At 42.1% G+C, this 25,773-nt stretch overlaps 1 protein-coding gene across 6 annotated transcripts in view; it reads left to right on the top strand.

Moving 5' to 3' along the window:
- The window catches only part of SHLD1 (shieldin complex subunit 1), a 96,745-nt gene that overhangs the window by 612 nt on the left and 70,360 nt on the right, over positions 1 to 25,773 (top strand). For 2 of the 6 annotated variants that reach the window (XM_047851880.1, XM_047851881.1), the window contains exon 1: positions 17,177 to 17,339. In XM_047851880.1, the coding sequence (XP_047707836.1) occupies positions 17,328 to 17,339 (12 nt within the window). In that variant the 5' untranslated portion in view covers positions 17,177 to 17,327. Of the gene's footprint in view, positions 1 to 7,255; positions 7,301 to 16,033; positions 16,209 to 17,154; positions 17,340 to 25,773 lie in introns of those variants that run through there. The other 4 variants (XM_047851876.1, XM_047851877.1, XM_047851879.1 and 1 more) reach the window with 4 other exon arrangements.

Consider the following 25,773-nt stretch of genomic DNA (forward strand, 5'->3'; position numbering starts at 1 on the left):
TTCTAAAACACACAAAGGATTTAGGTCACAGATATCCAGTATAAGGCTGTGTCTGCTCTATTTTAATAATGCTCTTAAAAAATAATCTATGAGTTCAATGTGCTCCGGTTCATTAGTTTAAATGAAAACTTAAATCATTCCCTAAATTATAAATTATTTTTGACTTATTTTCTAAAGCTAGGAATAGTACCACTGATTCTTTTTAGGATAATTGTATTCTTTACAGTTTATATATCTTAAAATCCTCTTAGCCATTTATGAGCTTTGTCTCTGTGTCTCAGTTTCCTCACCTGTGAAACAGACATAATAATAGGACCTTACCCACAGCATTATTACTAAAATTACATGAAGAAATTCATGTCATTAATGCCCTTAGCACCGTCTAGAGTGCTGTACCAAACTTAGCTATTGTTAGCATATTATAATTATTTTGAATTACAGAAGTAATGTGTATTGTTGTAAAAAAAAAAAATCCAAAGAATTTGGAGGTTTATAAACTAAAGAGTAATCGTGTCCACTCTTCACCAGCCCTACCCGGTCCTACTTTCTAGAGATAGCCACTGTATATCGACTGCAGTTTTTCTCTGCGCTTAGAACTTTGCTTGCCATCTAGCAACTGGCCATGGACATCCTTCCAGAGCAGGTTCCCTAGAGCCCCCTCTTTACATAAGATGGGTATTAGCTCCTCACCCGATCTGTCTGTGGCTCTGATATGTGTTTAGGTCAGCTTTGCACATTTCTGTGCAGTCAAATCCTTGCTCTTTCCTTACACCTTCTGGGGTATGTACAACGCATAGGAAGACCTTCTCAGGGACCAGCATTTAGAAATACACTCCCCAAAACTGGAAAACAAAGACTTGCACAATTCAAGATAAATTTTGGAAGATACATTACACATTAGTGTGAGTGTATTTTGCTTTTTACTGGAGAAGTTCAAAGACTGAACTGCTTTTAGGTGTCATGGACAATGCTACCTTCAGTTAAAGATGAGAAATACAGGAATGAAGACATCTTCCAATCTGCACAGCCTCTTTGTGGCACCTGCAGGCTTTTTAGAAGTCATGGTGTGGAAAGAATGGGGGGGAGAAGTCAGTAATTTGGTGCTCGGTGTAGTTCAACCTGTGATTTAACCAGCACGGAGTGTAAGAAGGTGGCTTTACCTTATTTCATTTCAGAAGGTTGTTGTCAAAGATCGTAACAGCCAAATCATTTGGAGACTCAAAAATTACCAACAAAGCCAGCTGAAGCCAGCAGCTCTTGGCAAGTTCTGTCAAGTTCTCCGCATTCTTGCTCACATCCAGGCATTGAGACACTATCTTTGAGAACATGACTCAAAGGTATTTTCCAAAAAGACAAGTGGATATTTAAAAAGAAAAAAAAATTTTGAGTGATTACTATATCTTTGACAGTGAGGTATTTCCATAAATATTTCACTACTCATGTTTTTCCTACATTTTTATTTTTTTCTTAGTAAACACATACTGTGTCTATGTAAAGTCAGCACAACTGGCTGAAAAATATGAGGCCCACTATTTCAAAATAATTTTGTTAGGAGTTGTGTGAGATTTTTGAAGATAAAAAGATAGTCTCCACCCATAATCTAGTTATTTATATTCTTTTTATTTTCTAGACTTTTTAGGGAATAATTTAGAAAAATACCAAGCAATTAGGAGTAGAATATCTTATATTTTGAGATAAGGACAATTCTCTGTGTGCTCTATCATGTTAATCAATTGGTGTGCTGCTCAGACATATTGTTTTTAAAGGCACGGTGTAGCAGTGTCCTCCGATGATCCATGCCTTTATGTACTCCTCTCCCACAATGAATCAAGCCCTGAATGACTAATAGAACACATGGGAGGGGATAGTGTGTGACTTGGCAGTCTAAGTTTTTGAAGATATGGCAGCTTCCATCTTGGTCTCTTGGATTGCTTACTCTAGGACAAGGACTGGAATTAGGGCTAATGGGCAAAACCCAGCCTGCAAATTGTTTTTGCATGCCTGTGAGCGAAGATTGGCTTTCTTATTTAAAAAAAAAAAAAAAATTCTTTTTTAACATTTATTCATTTTTGAGAGACAGAGAGAGAGATCATGAGCAGGGGAAGGGCAGAGAGAGAGAGGGAGACACAGAATGTGAAGCAGGCTCCAGGCTCTGAGCTGTCAGCACAGAGCCGGAGGTGGGGCTCAAACTCATGACCTCAGCTGAAGTCAGACGCTTAACTGACTGAGCCACCCAGGCTCCCCTCTTATTTTTAAAATAGTTTTCTAGGGTTACCTGGGTAGCTCAGTTGGTTGAGCATCTGACTCCTGGCTTCAGCTCAGGTCTTTAGTCTCACGGTTCATGAGTCAGAGCCCCACATCAGGTTCTGCACTGACAGCACAAAGCCTGCTTGGGATTCTCTCTGTCCCACTCTCACTTCCCCTTCTCTGGCTCATGCTCTCTCTCTCTGTCTTTCAAAATAAATAAATAAACTTAAAAACAAAAAATCAAATACAGTTTTTTAAATTTTATTATTATTATTATTATTATTTTTTTTTTTTTTAGAGAGAGAGAGAGCGTGTGCACTGGGTAGAGAGAGGGGCAGGGGGAGAGGAAATCTTAAGCAGGCTCCAGGCTCAGCACGGAGCCCAACGTGGGGCTTGATCCCATGACCCTGGGATCATGACCTGAGCCGAAATCAAGAGTTGGACACTCAACGAACTGAGCCACCCAGGTACTCCTAAAATAGAGTTTATTAAAAAGGGGAGAATATGTGGCAGACTGGAGGTGGCCCACAGGGCCTAAAATATTTGCTGTCTGGTCCTTTACAGAAAAAGTTTGCCACCCCAGATCTGAGGAATGCAGGCAGCTTGCTGTGAACACACTTATCTGGAGTGCCCTGGGCCTCAGGCGGTCCTATGAAAAGGCCAATATGGAGAGGAACTGAGGCCTCCCATCCAGAGCCAACACAAACTTCCTCGTCATGAGTGAATCAGCAGGGAAGTGGAGTCTTCAACTCCAGTTCAGCCTTCAAAAGGTTTCAGCCTTACCTGCTATCAGCCCGTATCCTCATGAGAGACACCCAGCCAGAACCATCTAGTCAAACCACTGCCAAATAACTGAAGCACAGAAACCATAAGAGATAATAAAAGATCAAGTGTTATTTTAAGCCTCAAAGTTTTGGGGTAATTTATCAGGCAGCCATAGTAAATAGAATATATTATGTATTGTCCCTAGGTAAAATGCTCATTCACTTCCTTTAAAAGTTCTTGGAGGTAGGAAGAATATAAACACATAAAAGTCTTCATCACCCTATTATATCTGATGATTTCAAAGCTTTGCAATAACTACTAAGACCTCAGACATCACATTCCAATAAAGGTATAGGAATCAAATTATTTCTTTAGTATTTATAAATATCATCAATGTTTTCATCTACAGCCTCTACAAACTGCCTTTGTTCCCTGTTGACATCATACTTTCGTTATACCTGGTATTCTTCAAATCACTCGTTTGCAAGGAAAGTGAATTTAGAATTGCTAGCCATCAGTCTGTCAATGACGCCATCAAGCAATTTTGGTTTTTTTCTAAGTAGTCCTGGAAAGCATTTATTGTTCCCTTTTCACAGGCAAGGAAGTTGAGGCTCACAGAGATTAAAGGGCTACAGCCACATAATTGGTTATTGAGAGCTAGGACTGAAGCTCAGCCTCCTGACTCTACACTAAGAGATCTTGTTTCTTCACCTCTGAGTATAGATAGTCCAGAGTGGCTTTGGGTTATAGGTCAGACAGTCTTTACCATTGTGCTAGTACTGACTCTAGAAATTAAGGTCCAAGCTTATGTTCATGATAAATATACACGGTCCAAGTGCTGGGTATCTATTGGCAAATAAAACCCACATCTTCACTTTCATGGATCTTCCGGTCCAGTCTAGGAGCTTACAGTCTATCTGATACGTATTTTTTTTCCTTGGACATCTATTTATTGTTTAATTAAGGCTTTATAATATTGCATGAATGAAAAGCAATAGGATGCCTTGAGACTCATCAATTACTTAACCCTTGAACTTTTGTAAGGTTTTCTTTCTTTATTCTGAAAGCTAAATTCCCCAGATGGGTGAGTAATTAGATCAAGGTTCAGAATGACAAAGACAGATAAGGTAACTGCAAACAACATCATCCCACGTTGAAAGAGCTATTCTGGTCTTTCACCTAAAGTGACTTCTTTCTGCTGAAAGAGATTTGGCAGCAGCTAGCTTAGCTGATGGCAGAAAAATCAACCATGAAATATAAAGGTTTCATAAGATTGTGACATAACCCAGTTTTTTACAGCCATTATATAATCAATGGCAAAACAGCAGGGGGACCGAAATAACTTATACCTTACTTTTGGAATGCAATAAAATCTCTATTTTGCTGTCTCCACAGATTTAAAGTCCCTATTTTGTTTTGATGATGACTTCAATTAGTTTTCATTTCTTATGCACTAACCAATTGAAAGTGGTAAGAAAGGATGGTCAGAGGCATGCTATATGGCAAAGACAAATCATTTCAGAATTCAGAAATTTGCTCCAGGAAGCCCATCAGAAAGATAAAATTTATTATGGAAAGGCCACAGGAGAATAAAGAAGAATTAGTTTATAAGCAAACAAGTATGTTTTTTCTTTTATTATTATTTTTTTTGTTTATTTATTTTTGAGAGAGAGAGAGCATAAGCAGGGGAGGGGCAGAGAGAGAGAGGGAGACACATAATCCGAAGCAGGTTTCAGGCTCCAAGCTGTCAGCACAGCCCGACACAGGGCTGGAACCCATGAGATGTGGGATCATGACCTGAGCTGAAGTCGGATGTTTAACGGATTGAGCCACCCAGGTGCCCTAACAATGTGTTTTTCAAGGAAAGGGTGACAATGGCAAAATGTTCCAAGGTTTGTTTCACTGATAACAGGTCAGGAAGAAGGTATGTTTTTGAGACTTCTTGGAGAGTATAAGGGTTGAGTCAGATGGCAGTGGGGAATGCGGGACACCTGGGAAGAGACTTATTAATTCATGCATATAAAAATGCTTTTGAATCACTGGGCTGGGATCTGGACTACAAATATGAAATAGACACAGTCCTTGCCTTCAAGGCAGTAACAGTTAGTGGGAGAAACAGAAAGGGCAAAGGAATTTAATCATGGTAAATGGAGGAATGCAGGGCTTCTTAGGAGGGATAACTAACTTTCATTTGAAAAGTCAGAGAAGGTTTCCTGGAAGAATTCCCTAAAGCTGAGATCTGAAAGATGAGAAAGACCAAAGAAGAGTGTCCCTAAGGAAGCAAACTGTCTATGTAAAAAGCTCAGGGGCGAAAGCAGGCAAGCACAGAGTATTTAAGGAAAAGAAAAGAGTGTACAGGTGGAGGGTTGGGGGATAGTGGTGGGAGATAAGGGATAAGGGTCCTCTAAATCTAGTAAAGAAGTTTGAGCTTTAGCCCCAGCGTAAGGGAGTGGTGTGCTTAAACTTCATTAAAACAAAACAAAAGAAACAACTGGCTGCAAGAGAGGTGGAAAGCTGTTGTCATCCAGGTGGCAGATAATGGTGAGCTGTACTCAGAAAGTTGCTGTGTGGATGGAGAGAATTAAGAAATAGTCAGTAGATCTCTAAGAAAAAGAATCAGCAGGGTTATGGTTGTATACAGGACATGCTGACAAAGGAGGAAAAAAAACGTTCTGGCTTTGGCAACCAAATGGTCCAACTCACTGAGACAGGAGACACTGGGGTAGGAGCAGGTTGACTGAGAGGTGGGAGAAGTTTGAAATAAAGGTGACTGAAGGATATGTTGATTTGAATCTCAGGAGGAGCCTCTCAGGAGGCTTAGAGGTTTGGGAATCATGAGCATAGATGGGAAGGAGAAGATTCAAGACAGAATCCTGAGAAAGGCCCACAACGAAGAGAGAGAAGAGCTTATAAAGGAGATTTAAATGAATTTTTAAAAGAGGAAAAAGAAAAATAGGAAAGTGGTATCAGGGAAACCCAGGAAAAAACATTTTCCAGAGGGAAGGTGTGATCAACAGTGCTTAATGCCATTGGAAACCAGGCTGAAGCATCAGACAAACTCCAGTTGAGGGACATTCCACAAAATAAGTGACCTGGAATCTTAAAAAACATCAACACCAAGAAATACAAAAAAAACTGAGGAATGGAGATTCGAGGAGACCAATGAAACATGGAAACTGAGAATGCAATGCATGATCTCAGATTTTCTTTTTTTTTGCTGTATTTTCTATCATCTTTAATGGTTGTATAATAATTCAGATAATTTCATTTAATTATATTTGAGTTTGTCATTTTATGAAACAAACAGGAAAGTAACTTAGTATTATTCCAGGCTTTCTCTAATCACAATTTGTGTTACTTTAGAAGAATGTTTTTAGGGCACCTGGGTGGCTCAATTGGTTGAGCGACGACTCTTGATTTCAGCTCAGGTCAGATCCCAGGGTCCTGGGATGGAGTTCTCCCCACAACCTCCACACTTAGCGTGGAGCCTGCTCAAGATTTTCTCCCTTTCCCTCTCCCACTTCCCAGCTCACACACATTCTCTCTCTCCCTCAAATAATAATAATAATAATAATAATATTTTATAATATATATTATGTGAAAAAGGGTGAAAATTGAATCTATACATTTTGACTACCAATGCTGGAAGAAAAAATGAAATTTACAGTTGCTGTGTTAGGTTTGTCTGAATATGTTTTTACTTCTGCTTCTATTTTTATTTGTCTTCAAATTCAGCATGTGGTTGGCCAAACCTCAGCTAGCATTATTTAAAAAATTCTTCTCAAGTGAAGGACTCCCTAAATTATGGGATTCTATTCTAAGATAGGAATCTGTAGGAGGATGTGAGTGTACAAGACTCTTTCAAGAAGATGGTGAAATGGGACAATGACCTTCAGTCTCCTTTCTGTGATCCTGCAATTCTGGCACTGGTGTATGGCTAAGTCGCATGCAACATACTAAAATATTTTCATTCTCTTTGTTAATTTCTCTCTACTCTTTATGTTTTTTAAAACGTAGGCATTTAAATTTTTAAAATTAAAAATGTTTCCTGTTTTCTTCAACGTCCACCAAGAGCATTTACCAATAAGCCTTTGGTAAAGTTTAGTCAAGGGCGCAAAATTTCACTGGCTTGGCCAATGCCCTCAGTCAAGATGGCGGTAGCTACATTCTATTGCCCTTACTTGCCCTCAGCAAAGGTGGCTCCAGTGACTTCCTTTCAAACCCTCTTTTCCCATAACAAATATGGCGCCTCCGCTTCCGGATTTGGATGTGCTGCTGTTGCCGGTCGGTGAGTGTAAACGGGACTTTGCAATTTTTCTCTATCAGTTGTCTTCGTGGAACAAGGAGTGCCCTGGGATTGGGAATCGGCAGGGAGTCTAGGCATTGTTATCAGATCAGTCTCATAGTTGGGAAGTTATGGCGGCTTCCCCTGGCACACTTCCAATTTCCCGTACCACCCCTCCTCCACCCCAAGAACACATGGCCTCTGCAGACACCTCTTTGGGGAAACCCCGTAAATTTGCAGGCAGTGTGACCGGATGCCCTTGGGTTCTTCTCCTTTTTAAAAAGCAGCTTTTTAAAGCAATAAATACATATAATAAAATTCGCCTGTTTAAGATGTAAAATTCAGTGGCTTTTCATATATTCCCAGAATTGTGCAGCCATTCCTACAATCTATTTTTATCTTTATTTTTTAAAGTTTATTTATTTAGAGAGAATGAGAGAGAGAGAGAGAGAGAGAGTGCACGGTCAAGGAGGGCAGGAGCAGAGAGAGAATCCCAAGCAGGCTCTGTACTGTCATTGCAAAGCCCATCAGGGGTTCCAGCCCATGAACCATGAGATTATGACCTGTATATGACCTGAGTCCTGAACCAGAATCAAGAGCGGGATGCTTAACTGACTTAGCCACCCAGGCACACCCCCCCCCAATCTAATTTTAGAACATTTCCATCACCCCAAGAAATGCCCTGTGCCCCTTAGCAGTCTCCATTCACTTTGACCTTCCAGTTCTAGGCAGTTACTAGTCTACTTTCTATAGATTTGTCAATTTGGACATTTGATACAAATAAAATCATACAACATGTGGTCTTTCTTTACTAGTGTTAAAAGATAAACTGAGGCATATTTAAAATTCTAAGTTAATTTGAGTCAAAAAGCAATTTGAATTGGGCAGGATCCAGTCTAGCAGATAGAAAGGAGCTCTGAGGAGTTGAACAAAATGAGAGACTTATAGGCAGAAGGGAGCAGGAACAAGAAAGTGATACTAGGCCAAAAAAGCAGGTTGGTTATTGCATGGTTACTCCTCTTTAGGGGATGGCAAGGTTCTATCTGGCAGATTACCCAACTAGTGCTGATGAGGTGATTCCTGATTGGTTGTGGGGTTTAGCACAAGCAAAACCATTTTGGATCTGTTGTCTTGTTTTTTAACACTAGGTTTTTATCACTAAGTATACATGTGGCATGTATTCGAACTTAATTCTTTTATAAAGCTGAAAAATATTCCATGTGTGCATATACTACATTTTATTCATCCATTTATCAATTGATGGACATTTGGATTGTTTCCACTTATTGCCTATTGTGGATAAAGCTGCTGAAGGGTGCTCAGTTGGTTAAGCGTCCAACTTTGGCTCAGTTCAATGATCTCATGGTTCATAGGTTCGAGCCCTGCCTTGGGCTCTGTGCTGACAGCTCGTAGCCAGGAGCCTGCTTCCGATTCTGTGTCTCCCTCTCTCTCTGCCCCTCCCCTGCTCACACTGTCTCTCTCTCAAAAATAAACAAACATTAAAAACAAATTTAAAAAAAAAGGCTACTGTGAACATTTGTGTAATGTTTGTGTGGACATATGTTTTTAAAAAAATTTTTTTAATGTTTATTTATTTTTGAGAAAGAGAGACAGAGTGCAAGCAGGGGAGGAGCAGAGAAAGAGGGAGACACAGAATCTGAAGCAGGCTTCAGGCTCTGAGCTGTCAGCACAGAGCCCGATGCGGCACTCAAACTCATGAACCATGAGATCATGACCTGAGCCAAAGTTGGATGCTTTAACCAACTGAGCCACCCAGGCACCCCTGGATATATGTTTTTATGTCTCTTGAGCATATGCCTAGCAGTGGACTTCCCAGGTCAAAGTGTAACCTGTTTAACCTTTTGAAGAACTACCAAACTGTTTTCCAAAGTGCTGGCAACTTTGTATGTGGATATCCATTTGTCTCAGTGAAAAGACTGCCCTTTCCTTTTCCTATGTCTTGGCACCCTGTGGAAAATCAGTTGACCATAACTGTACATTTTACTTCTGGACTCTCAGTTCTATTCCACTGATCTATATGTCCATCCTTATGCCAGTACTCACAGTCTTGATTAGTGTGGCTTTTTACTAAGTTTTGAAATTAAAAAAAAAAAAAAACATGAATCCTCCAACTTTGTTCTTTTCCAGGATTGTTTTAGCTATTGTGGGTCCCTTGAATTTCTGTATGAATTTTTTAAGTACTTTTGTCAATGTCTGCAAGTAGAAAAAAACACACACACAACTGAGATGCAACTAAGAATTACATTGATCTATAGATCAATTCAAGCCATATTGCCATCTTAAAATATTAAAATATTAGATGTGTTTCCATTCATTTAGATTTTTAATTTCTTTCAACTCTTTTTAAAAAGATTTTATTTTTAAGTAATCTCTACATCCAACGTGGAACTCAAACTTATAACCCCGAGATCATGAGTCATATGCTCTACTGACTGAACCATCCAGGAGCCCCACTTTCAAAAATTTTTTTTTCAGTTTTCATTGTGCCTGTCTCACATATTTTTATTAACTATGTTCCTAAGTATTTTATTCTTTTTTGATGCTGTTTTTTTTCTTAAGTGTATTATTTTGGGGGGAGAGTGTGAGAATGGGAGGGGCAGAGAGAGAGGGAGAGAAAGAATCCCAAGCAAGCTCCGCACTGTCAGCACAGAGCCCCTTGAGGCCCTCAGTCCCACAAACTGTGAGATCATGACAGAGTCGAAATGAAGAGTTGGACACTCAACCAAACTGAGCTACACAGGCGCCCCTTAATCTTTTTTGATGCTATTGTAAATGGAGTTATGTTCTTAATTTAATTTTAGGATTATTTATTGCTAGTGTATGTAAATATTTACACAGTATTTTTACATATTTTTTATTGGCAGTTTAAAATCATTTGCATACAATTTTACTATATTGATCTTGTATCCAGTAATCTTGTTTAACTTGTTTCATGGTTCTACCAGTTTTTTAAGTGGATTCCTTGAGATTTTCTTTTTTCTTTTTTTAAATTTTTTTTAACATTTATTTATTTTTGAGACAGAGAGATAGAGCATGAACGGGGGAGGGTCAGAGAGAGAGGGAGACACAGAATCCGAAACAGGCTCCAGGCTCTGAGCTGTCAGCACAGAGCCCAACGCGGGGCTCGAACTCATGGACTGTGAGATCATGACCGAAGTCGGATGCTTAACCGACTGAGCCACCCAGGCGCCCCTCCTTGAGATTTTCTATCCACAAAATCACACCTTCTGCTAATAGAAATAGTTTTACTTCTCTCTAATATAGAAGACTTTTATTTCACTTTCTTGCCTCATTGTGCTAGCTAAAACCTCCAGTATAATGTTGAATAGAAGTGATCAGAGAAGGCATCATTGTCTTGTTCCTGATCTTAAGGGGAAAACATTTTACCACAAAATATACTGCTAGCTATGCAATTTTTTGTCAAAAAATACCCTTTATCAGACTGAGGAAGTTCCTTTCTATTTCTAGTTGTTGAGTGGTTTGATCATGAAAGAGTGTTTGACTTTATCAAATGCTGTGTGTGTGTGTGTGTGTGTGTGTGTGTGTGTGTTGTGGTTTTTGTCCCTTATTCTTTTTGTCCTTTATTCTAATATAGTATATTACATTGATTCATCTTGAGATGTTAGAACAACTTTGAATTCCTAAGGTTAAGTTCCACTTGGCCGTGGAGTCTAATCCTTTTTGTATTTTGCTGGGTTTGGTTTGTTAGTATTCTATCAAGGATTTTTGTGTCTGTATTCATAGTATTGGTCTGTAGTTTTTTGTGGTGTCTTTGTCTTGATTTAGTATCAGGCTGATACTGAGCTTAGACCAAATTGGGAAGTGTTTGCTCCTCTTCCATTTTTTAGAAGAGTTATTTAGGGAAGGGAATGACAAGTATAGTGGGAGGAAGTGGGGCTTATTGGAGAACCTGAAGAAAAGCCATTATGCTTGAAGCCTGGAAAGCAGTGGGGCCTGGCGGTGGAGGATCTGGGCTAGAGAGAAATTTCTGGATGGTGATTAATGTCTCAGAGGAGGAAAGAAGAGGAGAGAGCCTTGGGCTAAACATGGAGAAAGTCCAGTTGCGGATGGAGGATGAGCCACAGAGCAGGATGGAAGGAACAAAGGCAAAGAGATGGGAAGACAGGAGAGTGGTTCCCTGGAAAGCAAACAAAGGATGGCAGAAGAAGGAGTTTCTAGAAGTCGTATGCTAGAGTGATTGAGTTGGTGGAGATGAGGAAATGAACCAATTTAGACTTTTGAGAATTTTGTGGATAGGAGAGGAGACTGGCTGTGGGGAGTGCAGGTGTCAAAGATTTCCGTTTCACTTTTCTTTCTTTCTTGACAACCTTTGTTTGAGAGAGAGAGAGAGAGAGAGAGAGAGAGAGAGAGAGAGAGAGAGAGAGTGTGTGCTTGCACACGGGAGCCAAGGAGGGGCAGAGAGAGAGGGAGAGAAAGAATCCCAAGCAAGCAACGTGGAGCCCAATATGGGTCTCAACTCATGAACCATGAGATCATGACCAGAGCTGAAATCAAGAGTCTGTTGCTTGACCAGCTGAGCCACCCAGGCACCCCACTTTCTTGACAACTTTAAAAAAAAGTTTATTTAATTTTGAGAGGGTGGGGGGAGAGAGAAGGAGTGGGGGAGGGGCAGAGAAAGAGAGAGAGAGAGGGACAGAGGATCCAAAGAAGGTTCTGTGCTGACAGCAGAGAACTCCATGCAGGGCTCGAACTCACAAACCATGAGATCGTGATCTGAGCTGTAAGTTGGACAGACGCTATAACCGACTGAGCCACCCAGGCACCACTTCTTGACAACTTTTAATGTTGATATGATTTTATACCTTCAAAAAATTGCAAGACTTGTACAAGGAACTCCCAAATAGCATTTTCCAGATTCACCAGCTGTCTATACTTGCCCCATCAATTTACTTTACCATTCTCTCTCTCTCTCTCTCTCTCTCTCTCTCTCTCTCTCTCTCTCTCTCACACACACACACACACACACACACACACAGCGCTATTTGAGAGTGTGTTGTGCACACCTTTCCCCCTACCAATTGATGTTTGAGTGGCATTTCCAAAGAACAAGGACATTCTCTTACATGCTAGGTTTTGTTGAAAATGGGAGCAATTTGGGCATATTGAAAAATCTAAGTGAAGATCCAGTGGGAGAGAAGTGAGAGAAGGGGTTGTTGTCACTGAGGGCTTGTTGAAGGGTCTAGAGAGCAGGATTTAAGGTGCAGGTGGAGGGGTTGGACTTTGCCACAGGAGGGACAGCTCTGTGTTGTGAAGAGGAGTGAAGCAGTGTGCAGACGTCGGAGACTTTGTTCTGCTTGATGGGTGGTGGAGGAAGTTCCTCTCTGCTGGATTCTGTTTCCTTTGTCGGTTAGGAAGTGAGCAGATCTACTGAAAAGAGCAGGAAGGCGTGTGGCAGATGGGAAGCGTCTGAGTTGAAGAAGACAGGAGAAAGCACAAGAGTCAAGGAGAGGGGAAGAGGAAGTAATGAGATAAACATCTCAAGATTCATGTGGCCAAACAGCCCATTTCTAGTTGATGTTTATTCAGTTAGAGTGAGCCAGCTTGCTCTATTCAGTGACTCATGTCTAGCCCTGCAGAGGGGGGAGATAAACTGAGTTCATCTAGGCGAGGGTTTTGCCAAACGGGTGTGATAAAAGAACACAATGGTTCGGGAAGGGAAGTTTAGGGTACTGACAAGATAATGGACTATAAAATACACTGGATAAGAATGAAAGAAGTAAGATGGCTACTGAATGGGAAATAGAAGGGCAAATGGATAGGAGGTAGACTGGGAAGATGGAAGCCTGTAAATTGTTTTCTAATTATTACTATTTGACTTATTGGATCTAGATATTATTGAGCATGCATTCTCTACTGAGTATTTTCCATCCATTAATTTCATATAATTCCTATGACAACCCTATGAGGTAAGCACAGGCATCAAGCCATTTTTATCGATAGAGGAAACAGACGTTAGTGACTTGCGTAAGGTGACACAGCTAAAAAGTGACTCTCTAACTTCAGAGACCCTGTGTATCTCTGGACTGCTCTGCAGAGCTTCCCAGCTGTGCTCCTTGCTCCACTTTGACCCTCCTCTGACTCACGCTTCACTTAGCTAACAGTGTGAGCATTTGGAAATGCAAATTGATTGTACCGGGCACTAACTCAGAACCTTTCATTACACGTCACTGGAAATATGTAAAAAAAGAAGAATTAACAGATGAATAAAGACCTGGACAGGTGGATAGTTTTATGATAAAGAAAATCATAGTATGATGTTAATTGTGAAATCTAGACGGTAGCTATAGGAATGTTCATCAGATAATTGTTTCCAGTTTTCTTTATGTTTGAAACTTTTCACTGTAAAAACATGAAGGGAGGGAAGACCTTTGGCTGAAAAAAGAGATGAAGCTAAACAGCTTTTTATCTGAGGACCCTGACTGACTTGGATTTATAAGTTGGTAAGAATCTGTAGTCATGGGAGAATGGCTGTCTTCTCTCGGTAAGCAGGTTTTGATGTACCAAGAGACATCTTGTGCCTGTGCCCCTATGGTATTGGAAAAGAACACTTAGATTGTATAATTAAAGCCTTTTTTATTTTTTTTAAGTTTTATTTATTTATTTTGAGAGAGACAGAGACAGGGCAAGTAGGGAAAGGGCAGAGAGAAAAGGAGAGCGAGAATCCAAAGCAGGTTCCACACTGCCAGCGCAGAGCCCGATGGGGGCTTGAACCCATGAAACCATGAGATCATGACCTGAGCCGAAACCAAGAGTTGGAAGCCTTAACAGACTGAGCCACCCAGGTGCCTCGGCACTTTTTTTTTTTTTTGAAAGATCCTTTTAAGCAATCTCTACACACAATGTGGGGCTCAAACTCACAACCGTGAGATCGAGAGCCGCATGCTCTCTTGACTGAGCCAGCCAGGTACCCCCAGTACTTTTAAGAGGAAAATAAGCTCTTCTGGAGAAGGAAGTGGAACCCCGTGTTAAAAGTTTTAGGGCAGAGATAATCATTGCATCGTACTTGTCAGCTTAGGTGGTTACAGGCCATAGGAAGGGTCTCATCTGTACCTATTACTTGCTTTCTCCTGGGCAACTTCAGAATTCCAAAGAATGTTTTGCATGCACAGTTTCTTACTTTGCAATAAACCAGATTCTGCCTTTCAGTAGACTTTCTTTTTTCTTTCTTCCTTCCTTCTTTCCTTCTTTCCTTCCTTTCTTCCTTTTTTTTTTTTTTTTTTTTTTTTTTTGTTCAAATGCCCAGTTTGGAATATATTTGACATTTAATACCAGTGATTTCTAAAAGAAAAGAGAGATATCACATCCATCTGCTGCTTGTATCACTAATGACACTCTTGCTTGATGGTCAATGTCAAGGCTCCTTTTCAGGCAGGCAGGATGTACTGCTGTCCTTCACTGAACTATTTGTTCCCTTCCAGAAGCCTCCAGAGCAGTGTTTGTTAACACGAGGGGAGAAGGAAGAGACACAGATGCCTGTGGCGGAGGTGTTTGATGAAACTTCAGGCTTGGTTGGCTAATGTAATATGTGTGAAGAGACAGGATGTTCTTGCTTCTTTGGGAACCTTGATCCCTCTGCTTCTTTCAGAAGCAATCAGCTGCTTGCTCTCTTGGCTCACTCTCTGCATGGGCGAATGTCCACAACAGCATGCGACCGTTGTCCTCAAACAAGAAGAATCTTGCCAGGCCTCTCTGTTGATATATTTTTATACACACCCTATCTTTGCCTGATAGGGTGGTCCTTTGGGCTGTGCAGACACAGGAGGCTGGGAGGTCTGGGAGGTGGGTTCATTCCAGATTGGCATTTTCTAGATGAAGTTTCTTTGGGCAAGTTACTCGACTTCTCTCTGTGTCTGACTGTCTGATTGTAAATGAGGGTCGTGGTAGGATTGCCTGCTTCATGGGGCTACTGCAGATGAAACTCTTCACACAGTGCTTGGCACCCAACAAGCACTGGATAAATGTTATCTACCCTTATTATTATACTGTTCCTGTTATTCTGAAATTGCTTGTTTCATTCAAACATATGTCTTTGAGATCTTTCAGGTTCCAACTGTCATCTTAACAGCTGTACAGTATTCCATAATTTGGAATACCACCCCCTCCGAAAACTATTCCTTCTCTAACGCAGTTAGATAAAGCAACCCAGTCATTAAAGCTGCCATTCCTCATTGACTCTCTTTCTCTTTAGCCCCTTTACCTGTTCAGTGATGAAGTTCTACTCTCGTTTTAGTTCCTACATATGTTCTTAATCTGCCCCCTGCTCTTGATTACCCCTACCCTAGTTCACATGCTCCTTGTCTCTCACCAGGACCATGGCAGCTGAATGAATTCCTGTTGCTTCTAAGATTGCTGGCCACTGGGGTGAAGCCCTATAAAGTCATCTCCCATCCAGCTGCCAAATCTGCAGATCTGACCGTGTAAACTCCTCTGCGTGGCACGTGGTGGCCCACGGCAGTCATGACGCCTGGTGTTGGCTACAATATGATTTATTGATGACAGAAATTTATGAGGCAGAGAGTTGCAGAGGGTTTAGGCTCTCCCCAGGCCCATAGTTATTTTATAGAGAGGTGGGCAGAGCTGAATGCACTGTAAAGAACCTTCCAACAGAGAATCCAGTACCCACAAGTAGATCGGGGTCTACCTGGGGAGGGAGAATGAGGAGCACCTAATTTTATTTTATTTTTTTTTTTTTAGGAACACCAATGTAACAAGAAATGTCCAAGTGATGAACCCAATAAAGCACCTTTGTGGTCTCGAAAGCTCAGCCGGAGCGTTTGTGCATCCAAGTGGCTATCAACAGCCAAGCCTCGCTGTCCTTCCCAGAGCTGGGAACAGAAGAGCCCCACAGCCATCCAGCTGAAACCACAAGGTTTGTCTCTCCCCAGTTACCCATGTGCGATTGTTCTTTGACTCTCACTTTAAACTCCCAGCACCCCATGGCACTTGTGGTTGCCCAAGCTGGTTCTACTTGCATTTGTGCTGTCCCCCAGGCATTGGCCTGGCCTGCCCCATGCTTGGAGATGACCTTCTCCAGAAAACTTACTGTTGCTTTCTGGGTTCTTCTCTGTCTTGTCGTTGTGTTTACATGGTATGTTGGTGCGTTTACATCATCCCAAACTGTGAGCAACTTGAAGGAAGGGTCTATTACATTCACCTTTGTATACCCGGGCCTGGTGTGTTAAATCATTGACTGAATGCATGTTTGACTAGACCACAGATAAAAATACAAGTCACCCGTAATCTCACTAGTCAGCAATTAAACCACTGAATTAATTACCATTGAAGTTTATTTGGGATTTATCCTTCAAGATGCTTTTTTTCTAGCTATAGATATGTGTATTTCTCACTTACACAAACATACACACACACACACACACACACACACACACACACACACATACACCCCACACATGATTCTGCATTTTATAAAGTCTGGATCAAACCCTACCTATTGTTTAAAAATCTTTTTTCCACATAATGTATCATAGACAGTCTCTCTTCTCATTACATATTCTTGTAGTCCTTGGATTATCGTGTTGCACAGTGCTTCATCCTTATCAGACATACGGTTTATTCTCCAGCTGAAATTGTTAATCTTTCTGTGTCGAGAGTATTTGTTTCTCATGATGAAGAAACATGGTAAACAAATACTGGGTCTAAAGTAAGCACAAGGAAGACTGTTACTAATGGGAAAGTATTCTGGCCAAAGTATTGTTTGGCCTTTAAGGCGCTGGGACTTTAGTCCTTCAAGCTGTGACTGAAATGGGGGCCTCCTCTTAGGCAATGCCTCTTGTATTGAATTATTTTTTCCACAGCAGGACTATGGCGACCCAGGAAGCCACTCCAGGCAGCCAGTCCGAGGAGAGCAGTGCCTTGGATTTGCCAACAGTTTATGACATAAGAGATTATGTGCTGCAGAGACCCCACCAAGAGGCCGACAGTGAGGCTTTTAGTTCTGTAGAAGCCCTTTCTAGTGCTTGCTCTTCTGATGCAGATCCAGGTAAGAAACAGGGTTTGAAACAAGCTAACACTGACACCCCCCCCCCCCCCTCAATACATACAGGTATGTGGTTGTTTGTTTCTCTCTTTTCCAATAGCACCTCTCTGAGGAATGATTCATTGTCTCGGGTAGAAAAACATCTTATCTAAGCACAACTGTGGGGAGAGACTTCAAAGGACAAGCTCCCTGGTGTAACCACAAGGAGCTATTTCCTGGAGGCCTTTTTGTCTGAGGACCTTTCTAATCTCCATCCAACTGCATTCAGAGGTTCAACAGGGAGAGGGTGGAATTGAATTTTGTTTTGTTCTTTTAAAACTTCAGAAAGTTGGGGTGCCTGGGTGGCTCAGTGGATTAAGCATCTGACTCTTGATTACAGCTCAGGTCATGATCTCATGGTTTGTGAGTTCGAGCCCCACGTTGGGCTCTGTGCTGACAGCATGGAGCCTGCCTGGGATTTTCTCTCTCCCTTTCTCTCTGACCCTCCCCTGCATACACTCGCATGAGCACGTGCACACTCTCTCTCTCAGAATAAATAAATTAATTAAAAAATAAAATAAAAACGAAAACTTCAGAATGCAGCAATGTGGGCCTGTTAAATGTTACAGGGGACAGTAGTAGGGCACTCAGTATTCCTCGTAGAGAGTATACTCTGCATTTGGGGAACAACTTTTCTACAAGTTTCCCTGACTGAATTGCCAAAAAGTTTATTATTTAAGCTTAATGATGATTGTTGACGTAGTTACTGACCATCTCTGGTTGTAAAGCCCTTGTCTTTCCCATTCTTTGCCCAGTCCAGACCTGGAGGTCCACAGACCTGGGCCCAAAGCTCTCCCACTTACTGGCTCTGGGACTTGGGGCATGTTTCTTAATGTCTCTGAGCTCTGTGTACTTGACATCATCACTTAGATTTCTGTTAGACTCCTGGAATTTGATATATCCTAAAGCAAATTGCTAATTCCTCCACCCCCTCCCCAGTCCATTTCCCCTTGTATATACACACCTGTTCGTTGACCCTTTCTCATCTCTAAAAAGCATTTTTACCCATCCATTCACTTAGGCCCAAACTTTGGAGTCATCCTCAACCTCTCTCACATCCAGTCTATCACTGTCAGCTTTACTGCCAGAGTAAGATCTAGAATCTAAACCGTTTTGCCACCCCCTCTGCTGCCACTATTGCCTGTCTTCTGGATTATTGTTACAAACTCCTAACTAGCTCTTTCCATACCTGCCCTTGACCTCCTACACTCTCTTCTCAACACATCCACCAGAGGATCCTTTTAATTTTTTTTTTTTTTTTTTTAACGTTTATTTATTTTTGGGACAGAGAGAGACAGAGCATGAACGGGGGAGGGGCAGAGAGAGAGGGAGACACAGAATCGGAAACAGGCTCCAGGCTCTGAGCCATCAGCCCAGAGCCCGACGTGGGGCTCGAACTCACAGACCGTGAGATCGTGACCTGGCTGAAGTCGGACGCTCAACCGACTGCGCCACCCAGGCGCCCCCAGAGGATCCTTTTAAAAATGCAAATCAGATCATGTGAGTCCTTGGTGCAAAACTCCCATGGCTTCTCATCTGTCTCAGAGCAAAAGCCAAAGTCCTATGGCACCCATGCCCTCTGGGCCGTGGGTCTGCCACGTCTCTGCCCTGACCTCCTACTGTTCTTATCCTCACTGGGCGGGGCCTCTGCCTCCCACCTCTAAGAGCCAGCCACCCTCCTCCCTGTTGACGTTCTTTGTTGTACCCTTCCCTGGCTTTATTCTTTGCCTCGGCAGGAATGCCACTGGGCACCCTAGATTTGACTTTAATTGATTCATCTCCTGGAATATAAATTCCAGGATAGCAGGTACTCAATAAATACTTGTATGAGGAATGAATGGGTGAATGTTAACTGCTATTGGTATTTCATTAAGAGATATGCTTGTATGGATGTAGGGCTGAAGCTGATCCCAACGTAAAAACATCTCTGGTCCCCTCTCCACTGCCCACACATGTAGCTTAAGGCTGGTTAGGAGTAACTTTGGAAAGTTCCATGTATGAGGAGTGGGAGTCATAGGCAGCACTGAATCAGGTGAAGCCTGAATTTAGCCCCATAGCACAATCAGTGTTGGAGGAGATTGTCAGATTGCATCTGCCTCCCAGAAGAAAAGTCAAAATGTGTAATTGATGGAGACATGGCCCAACTGTCAGCCATTAACGTGTGCAAAGTGCGTTATCAACTATTGTGCAGTGATATAAATCTGAGCCACTTCTGCTAGGATAGAACACATGCACCCCAAACCCAAGTAGGTCCAGTCCAACTGGAGGCCCAATTCTCACTTTGTCTTCTCCTTGCTTGGGCCTCCACCGCATTCCTACGTGCCCTGGGCCTTCATATGTCACCCTTCAGAGCCTCCCCAAAAGACGATTTGAAACTTGGACTCAGAGACAAATAGCTTCAAGTGTCAGCTTTTTTCCATGATGGTCTTCATTTAAGAATACCTAGCCTTAACCTTAAAGAATGGTTTAATTTCAGGAATCGAGGATAGGTAGAAGAGAGAGTGGGAAACTCTGTGTGTCTGATGTTCCTAAAATGCATCGTATTTATGTTTTCCACCCCTACACATTCTCACACCCCCCCTCTGCACCCTACCCCCTAATTTGACCTTTCCAAATGGAGCCATTCCTAGCATCTGGGAGTCTTATCTCCTCCTTCTTCCCTGTGGCCATGCCTCCTGATCTGCAGCATGTGTTTAAAACACTAATGTTGGTTTACACATACTACCCCAACGAAGGTTCTGTGGTTACTTTTCTCGGCAGAGCTAGACATCGGAATGTCTTAGAATACAGGAATAATGATCACTCCCATTTATGGCAGCCTGGCTGCCTGTCAGGTTTTTTGTTGTTGGGCTCCATGCTAAGTGGTTCACAAAGATTGCTACTTTTAATTCTTACCACAAACCTGAGAAGCAGAAAGCAACCCTATTTTATAAATAAGGAAATGTAGATGTGGAGACATTAGGAAGCCTGCCCAGTGTTACTTAATAAATGGCGGAGCTGGGCTGAGCCCAAAGGCACTGTTTTAAATCACATTTTTATTGGAAAAAAGTTGCTTTTTCTAACCTGGAAAACAACCAAATAGATGATATCACTGAGATAAGGAATTGCCCAGAAATGAATCTAGGCAAGTTTGTTCACTTGATACAGCAAACAACTCATTTTTGGAGGGGGAGCAGTTTTAGGGAGGAATATTAAGTTTTTGATACTATTTTATTCAGACTTACATATTTAAAAGCAATATTAATTTTGTGGTGCAGTCCACCATTCTGCAGTACTTTTGTATGCTATACTATTTATTACTCACGATACTTGTTATGGTTGCTTAAAATTGGACCAGATCGGGGCATCTGGGTGGCTCAGTCGGTTACGTGTCTGACTTCGGCTCAGGTCATGATCTTGCAGTTTATGAATCTGGCCCTGTGTCAGACTCTGTGCTGACAGCTCAGAGTCTAGAGCCTGCTTTGGATTCTGTGCCTCTCTCTCTCTCTCTCTCTCTCTCTCTCTCTCTCTTTCTCTCTCTGCCCCTCGCCCGCTTGCACTTTTTTTCTCTCTCTCGAAAGTAAAAATAAATATTCAAAAAAATTTAAAAAATAAAATAAAATAAAATAAAATAAAATAAAATAAAATAAAATAAAATAAAATAAAATTGGACCAGATCACCTAGAGCTTCCCAAGAACTGAGTGGAAATGATATCCGAAAGATATCATGATGGGAGCAGGGATTACGCTAGGATCCAACCCAATGGAAGGCAGCCACCTTTATATTTAGTAGCTTTGTATTTAGTAGCTTTGTAGCGGATAGTTTATAGCAGGCAGGAATAAATGCACTCAGGTGTATCCACCACAAAAGGAACTTAATTCTGATCTAAGTGAAATTTACACAGCATGGGAAGCTATTTATTTTGTTGTAAACATTTCAGGGTTGCCTTTTGTGAGAAAGAGATTTTTACTAAGTAAATTTAGGAAAGATTGTCACTGGTAATCCGACCATTACCAGCCAGTGAAATGGCTGAGGTGGACGGTCCTACACTGTGGGGGAAATCACTGCCCTAACCACCCAGCCTGATTTGCTCTTGGCTGACCATCTTGCACCTCCAGTTTCTCAAAACTGTCTATGGTCTTGAGTTTTGATTTTCTATTTATAAAGAGGACCCGGGGTGGGGGGGTGCCTGGGTGGCTCGGTCAGTTGAGCCGCGATTTTGGCTCAGGTCATGATTTCACGGTCTGTGGGTTCGAGCCCTGCATCGGGCTCTGTGCCGACAGCTCAGAGCCTGGAGCCTGCTTCGGATTCTGTGTCTCCCTCTCTCTGCCCCTCTCCCGCTCATGCTCTGTCTCTCTTGCTCTCAAAAATAAATAAACATTAAAAAAAATAAAAAAAATACATAAAATCTTAAGTAAGTAAGTAAATAAATAAATAAATAAATAAATAAATAATAGGATCCGGGGCACCTGGGTGACTCATTCAGTTACAGGGCTGACCCTTGATTTTGGCTCAGGTCATGATGTCATGGTTCGTGTTGGGCCCGTGTTGGGCTCTGCACTGTCAGCATGGAGCCTGCTTGGGATTCTCTCTCCCTCTCTCTCTGCCTCTGCCTGGCTCTCCCTCTCTCTCCCTCTCAAAAATAAATAAACATTTAAAAACTAAAATTTAAAAAAGTATATATAAGTAAGATCCACTTTCCTTCCCTTTACTGCATGCTCACAGATTCTCTCCCCCACAGCCCTTCAGCAGATTTTGCCCACATTTTAATCTAGTTCTGATAACTCTGGATCTGTTGTTTGCTCAGAGACACGGCCTACCTTTACATTGGTCTCTGTTGGTGTTCTGATGGCTACTGTTCTAGCTCTGCTTTTTAACATATCCAGCTCCCAAGCCAACTTGCATTCTTGGCTTGCTTGTTTGCTGTTGTGTTTTGTAAGGAAGTTGATCTTCTAGAGATTGGTGAACACAGTCAAAGTTTTCCAGCTGATAGTCACCCAAGGTATCTCAGCATTGGGCTGCACCCAGCCCTAGTACTCCCTTTCTGTTGGTTGCACTTAGATAGCCTGTGCTTACCTCAGAGTATGGTTGACTACCTCAAGAACCGATGGAGTATGGCAGGTTGCTTACAGAGGTCTGAGGGTGAACCCAGGACCTGGCTTCTCTAGCTACTGGGTGAAATAGGAGCCAGGAGCTGACCCTTAAGATTCAGTCAAATTAGCCCAGTTGTCAAAACCTATGGTTAAAATTCAGACACATAGTTAGCAAGGAGATGGGGTCCACAGTGATGGTATAGAATAGCCTACTGGTAGCAGAGCACAGCCCTGCAACAGGTAATGCAACGAGAGTACCCAGAAATCCCAGCAAGTGGCAGGCAGTGTGCAGGTGGCTTATCAGTGAGTGGGAAGGTCCCAACTTCAAGGTCGGAGTCAGCATCAGAGTTGTAACCTCTGGAAGAATAGCAGGCAAGGGACGAGTGGCCCCAATTTTAGGAGATGGCAGGGACCACTGTAAAAACCAGGTTTTAAGGACAGGGACCTGGGCTGACGCCTAACTTTTATAAAGGATCCCCCATTTCACCATGTAGCTGCCTCTGGCTTTGCCCATCACTGACCTGTTCTTCCCAGCCAGGCTTTTTGAAGGGGTTGCCCATATTCCATTCTACTTCCTCTTATGATTGTTCTTCAATTCTGGGCACATGTCCTTCACCCCCACTACCCACTAGACTAAGCCCGCCCTTGCTCAGATGCTGGTGATTTTGCCCGGGAGCTAAACCTAATGGACATTTCTCTGCCCTAATCTTGTATGCCCAACTGCCATATCACTGTTCATGCCCTGGAGGAGGATATTAGCAGCAAGGGACATGAGAGTTCAGAGCACTTTCGAGGAAATGAGTTGATAAGAATCGGAGAGTATTAGTCAGGAAAACCTCAAAGCCTTGGTCATTTCAGTCTGGGTACCCAAAAGCGGGTGAGTCTGGGCTGTGTCTCTCTAGATAAACACCGCTCCTCTGTCTCGAACTGGTGTCTTGAGCAAGCATTGTCTAGCTACTTCTTATGAAGTAGTACTAAAACAAACAACAACTTGTCACCTAAGCCAGGCATAGGAGTACAGAACTCCCTCCCTTCTCTTCCTGGTGAGATCTGACAGAAGAGCCACACCGCCAAAGAGGTCTTCTTGAAACAGCATTTCCATCACGTTCCTCTATTTAAATCCCTTTGAGATATCATTGTACACCCCCACTTTCCTTCCAACTCCAAACAAGGCTCCTGTGCCTCCTTGTCAGGGCTCTGCATAATCTCATGTCCAAAGCATTTGTTCAAGATTAAAAAAAAAAATTATTTTAATGTTCATTTGCTTTTGAGACAAAGAGAGAGAGACAGAGTGTGAGCGGGGGAAGGGCAGAGAGAGAGAGAGAGGGAGACATAGTATCTGAAGCAGGCTCCAGGCTGTGAGCTGTCAACACAGAGCCTGATGCGGGGCTTGAACCCATGAACTGCGAGATCATGATCTGAGCCAAAGTCAGACGCTTAACTGACTGAGCCGCCCAGGCACCCCTGTTCAAGATATTTAACAGCCAGTTCAGCAGTACTGCAATATTTTAGTAACTGGCAAGGCACCAGGTAACATACAGGTGGATGCCAGCCGAATGCAGGCCCCTGCTGGTGTCTAAACTACTCATTAACACAGGCCTGCTACTCCTGTCGGGCTTGTTTTTATGCTGAGTCAGGCCTTAATGCCTCAGCTGTGTTGTTCCTGTCCTTGAAATGTGCTCCTTCCTTCCTGGTCAGCTCCAGGCCACTCCAGAAACTGTTGAGCTGAGTCCGTCAATTAGTCCCCCATACACACTTAGCGATGGGCTTGGATTCCCTGCCTCTTAGATACTTGTTTCCTTTCTCTTTTGTTACTGGGCTGGACAAAAGCATAGAGTAAACAGAATGCAAGTGCCAAGTGAGATGGTCAGTAGTCTCGGATAAACCCCTCAAAAACAAAGTCACCAGGGTTTCCTGGAGTGAAGTTCTGTGTGTACTGCTATAGGTTGAGAAAAGTCTGAGATCGGTGGCTGATCTCATCAGGGCCCTCTGCAGCCCCTGTTCTGGAGATGCATTCTATTAGATGCCTTCTAATATAGGACAAAGAGTTGCTCTGGAGTTGTTTGGCTTAGACGTTGCAATATGGAGTTGGTAAATATTTCTTTTTGAGCCCTTTCCTCAAACTTTGACTTCTAAGAGCATTTGTTGAGAAAACCGGCTGCATGTGAACAACAAACTGAATGTTTGATGATTAAATCTTGATAATTAAAAGCCCTAGCTGGTAGCCCTAGTTGTATGTCTAAAGTAAATAGTGATTTAATGTCTCCTTTTTTTTCTTCTGGAATCTGTCAAAATCCCAATCTTCAAAGACCATTTTGTAACCTATGTAAATATATAGGCATTTCATTCAAGGAATTTGCGATTTAAGAATAGATAAATGTGTCCTTTTTCCTTTCTATGATTCCTATGGTATGTATTTGTAATTCTGGAAAATTTTATTTCCATAAGAAACTTTAAGGTCTTGGGGTACCTGGGTGGTTCAGTTGGTTAAGCGTCCGACTTCAGCTCAGGTCACGATCTCGCAGTCTGTGAGTTCGAGCCCCGCGTCGGGCTCTGGGCTGATGGCTCAGAGCCTGGAGCCTGCTTCCAATTCTGTGTCTCCCTCTCTCTCTGACCCTCCCCCATTCATGCTCTGTCTCTCTCTGTCTCAAAAATAAATAAACGTTAATAAAAAAAATTATAAAAAAGAAACTTTAAGCTCTTAAATCTAAAATTTCAAAATAGAATTTATATATAATAATTATAGAATTCTGAATGTGGTGTTGTCATCTTAAATAGGAGTCAGGATATATTCTACACATGTAAATAATGGTAAAGACATTTTCCTTAGAGGTGACATCCAACCTAGAAGTGACATCCAACCTAGCAGCTAATGACCCAGCACCCTTTAAACCAGACCTGAGATATAGGGAGGAAGGGAAAGGAGATTGAGGAACTAATTCTCTGAGAAATCAGAGAACAAAATCTGGTGCTTACTATCCCATGTCCAGTTGATGGGTTTTATTTGGAAAGTTTGAGTGTCCTGCATGCCAGTGCATTTCTGATTTGTTACCACTCATTGGGATGAGTTCTACAGATTCAGCCACTGTAGGCTTCATTTTCAGGTCCAAAACAGGATGTTGAATTCTTTGTTTGCTACTATTGGAAGGAAGCAGTGTGTCCTAATTGTGTGGCCCAAGCAGTGAAGGATAAACTATCCGTGTATATGACTAAGGCCCACAGAATTACAGAATGTTACAGCCCCTGGGCCGGTGGTTTTCAAACTGTGTTCTAAGCATCCCTTCAGGAGCTATAAGGTCAGGACTGAACTTATGGGGGCCCTGGA

The sequence above is a fragment of the Prionailurus viverrinus genome, chromosome A3 (assembly GCF_022837055.1).
Source record: "Prionailurus viverrinus isolate Anna chromosome A3, UM_Priviv_1.0, whole genome shotgun sequence".
NCBI classification, from domain to species: domain Eukaryota; kingdom Metazoa; phylum Chordata; class Mammalia; order Carnivora; family Felidae; genus Prionailurus; species Prionailurus viverrinus.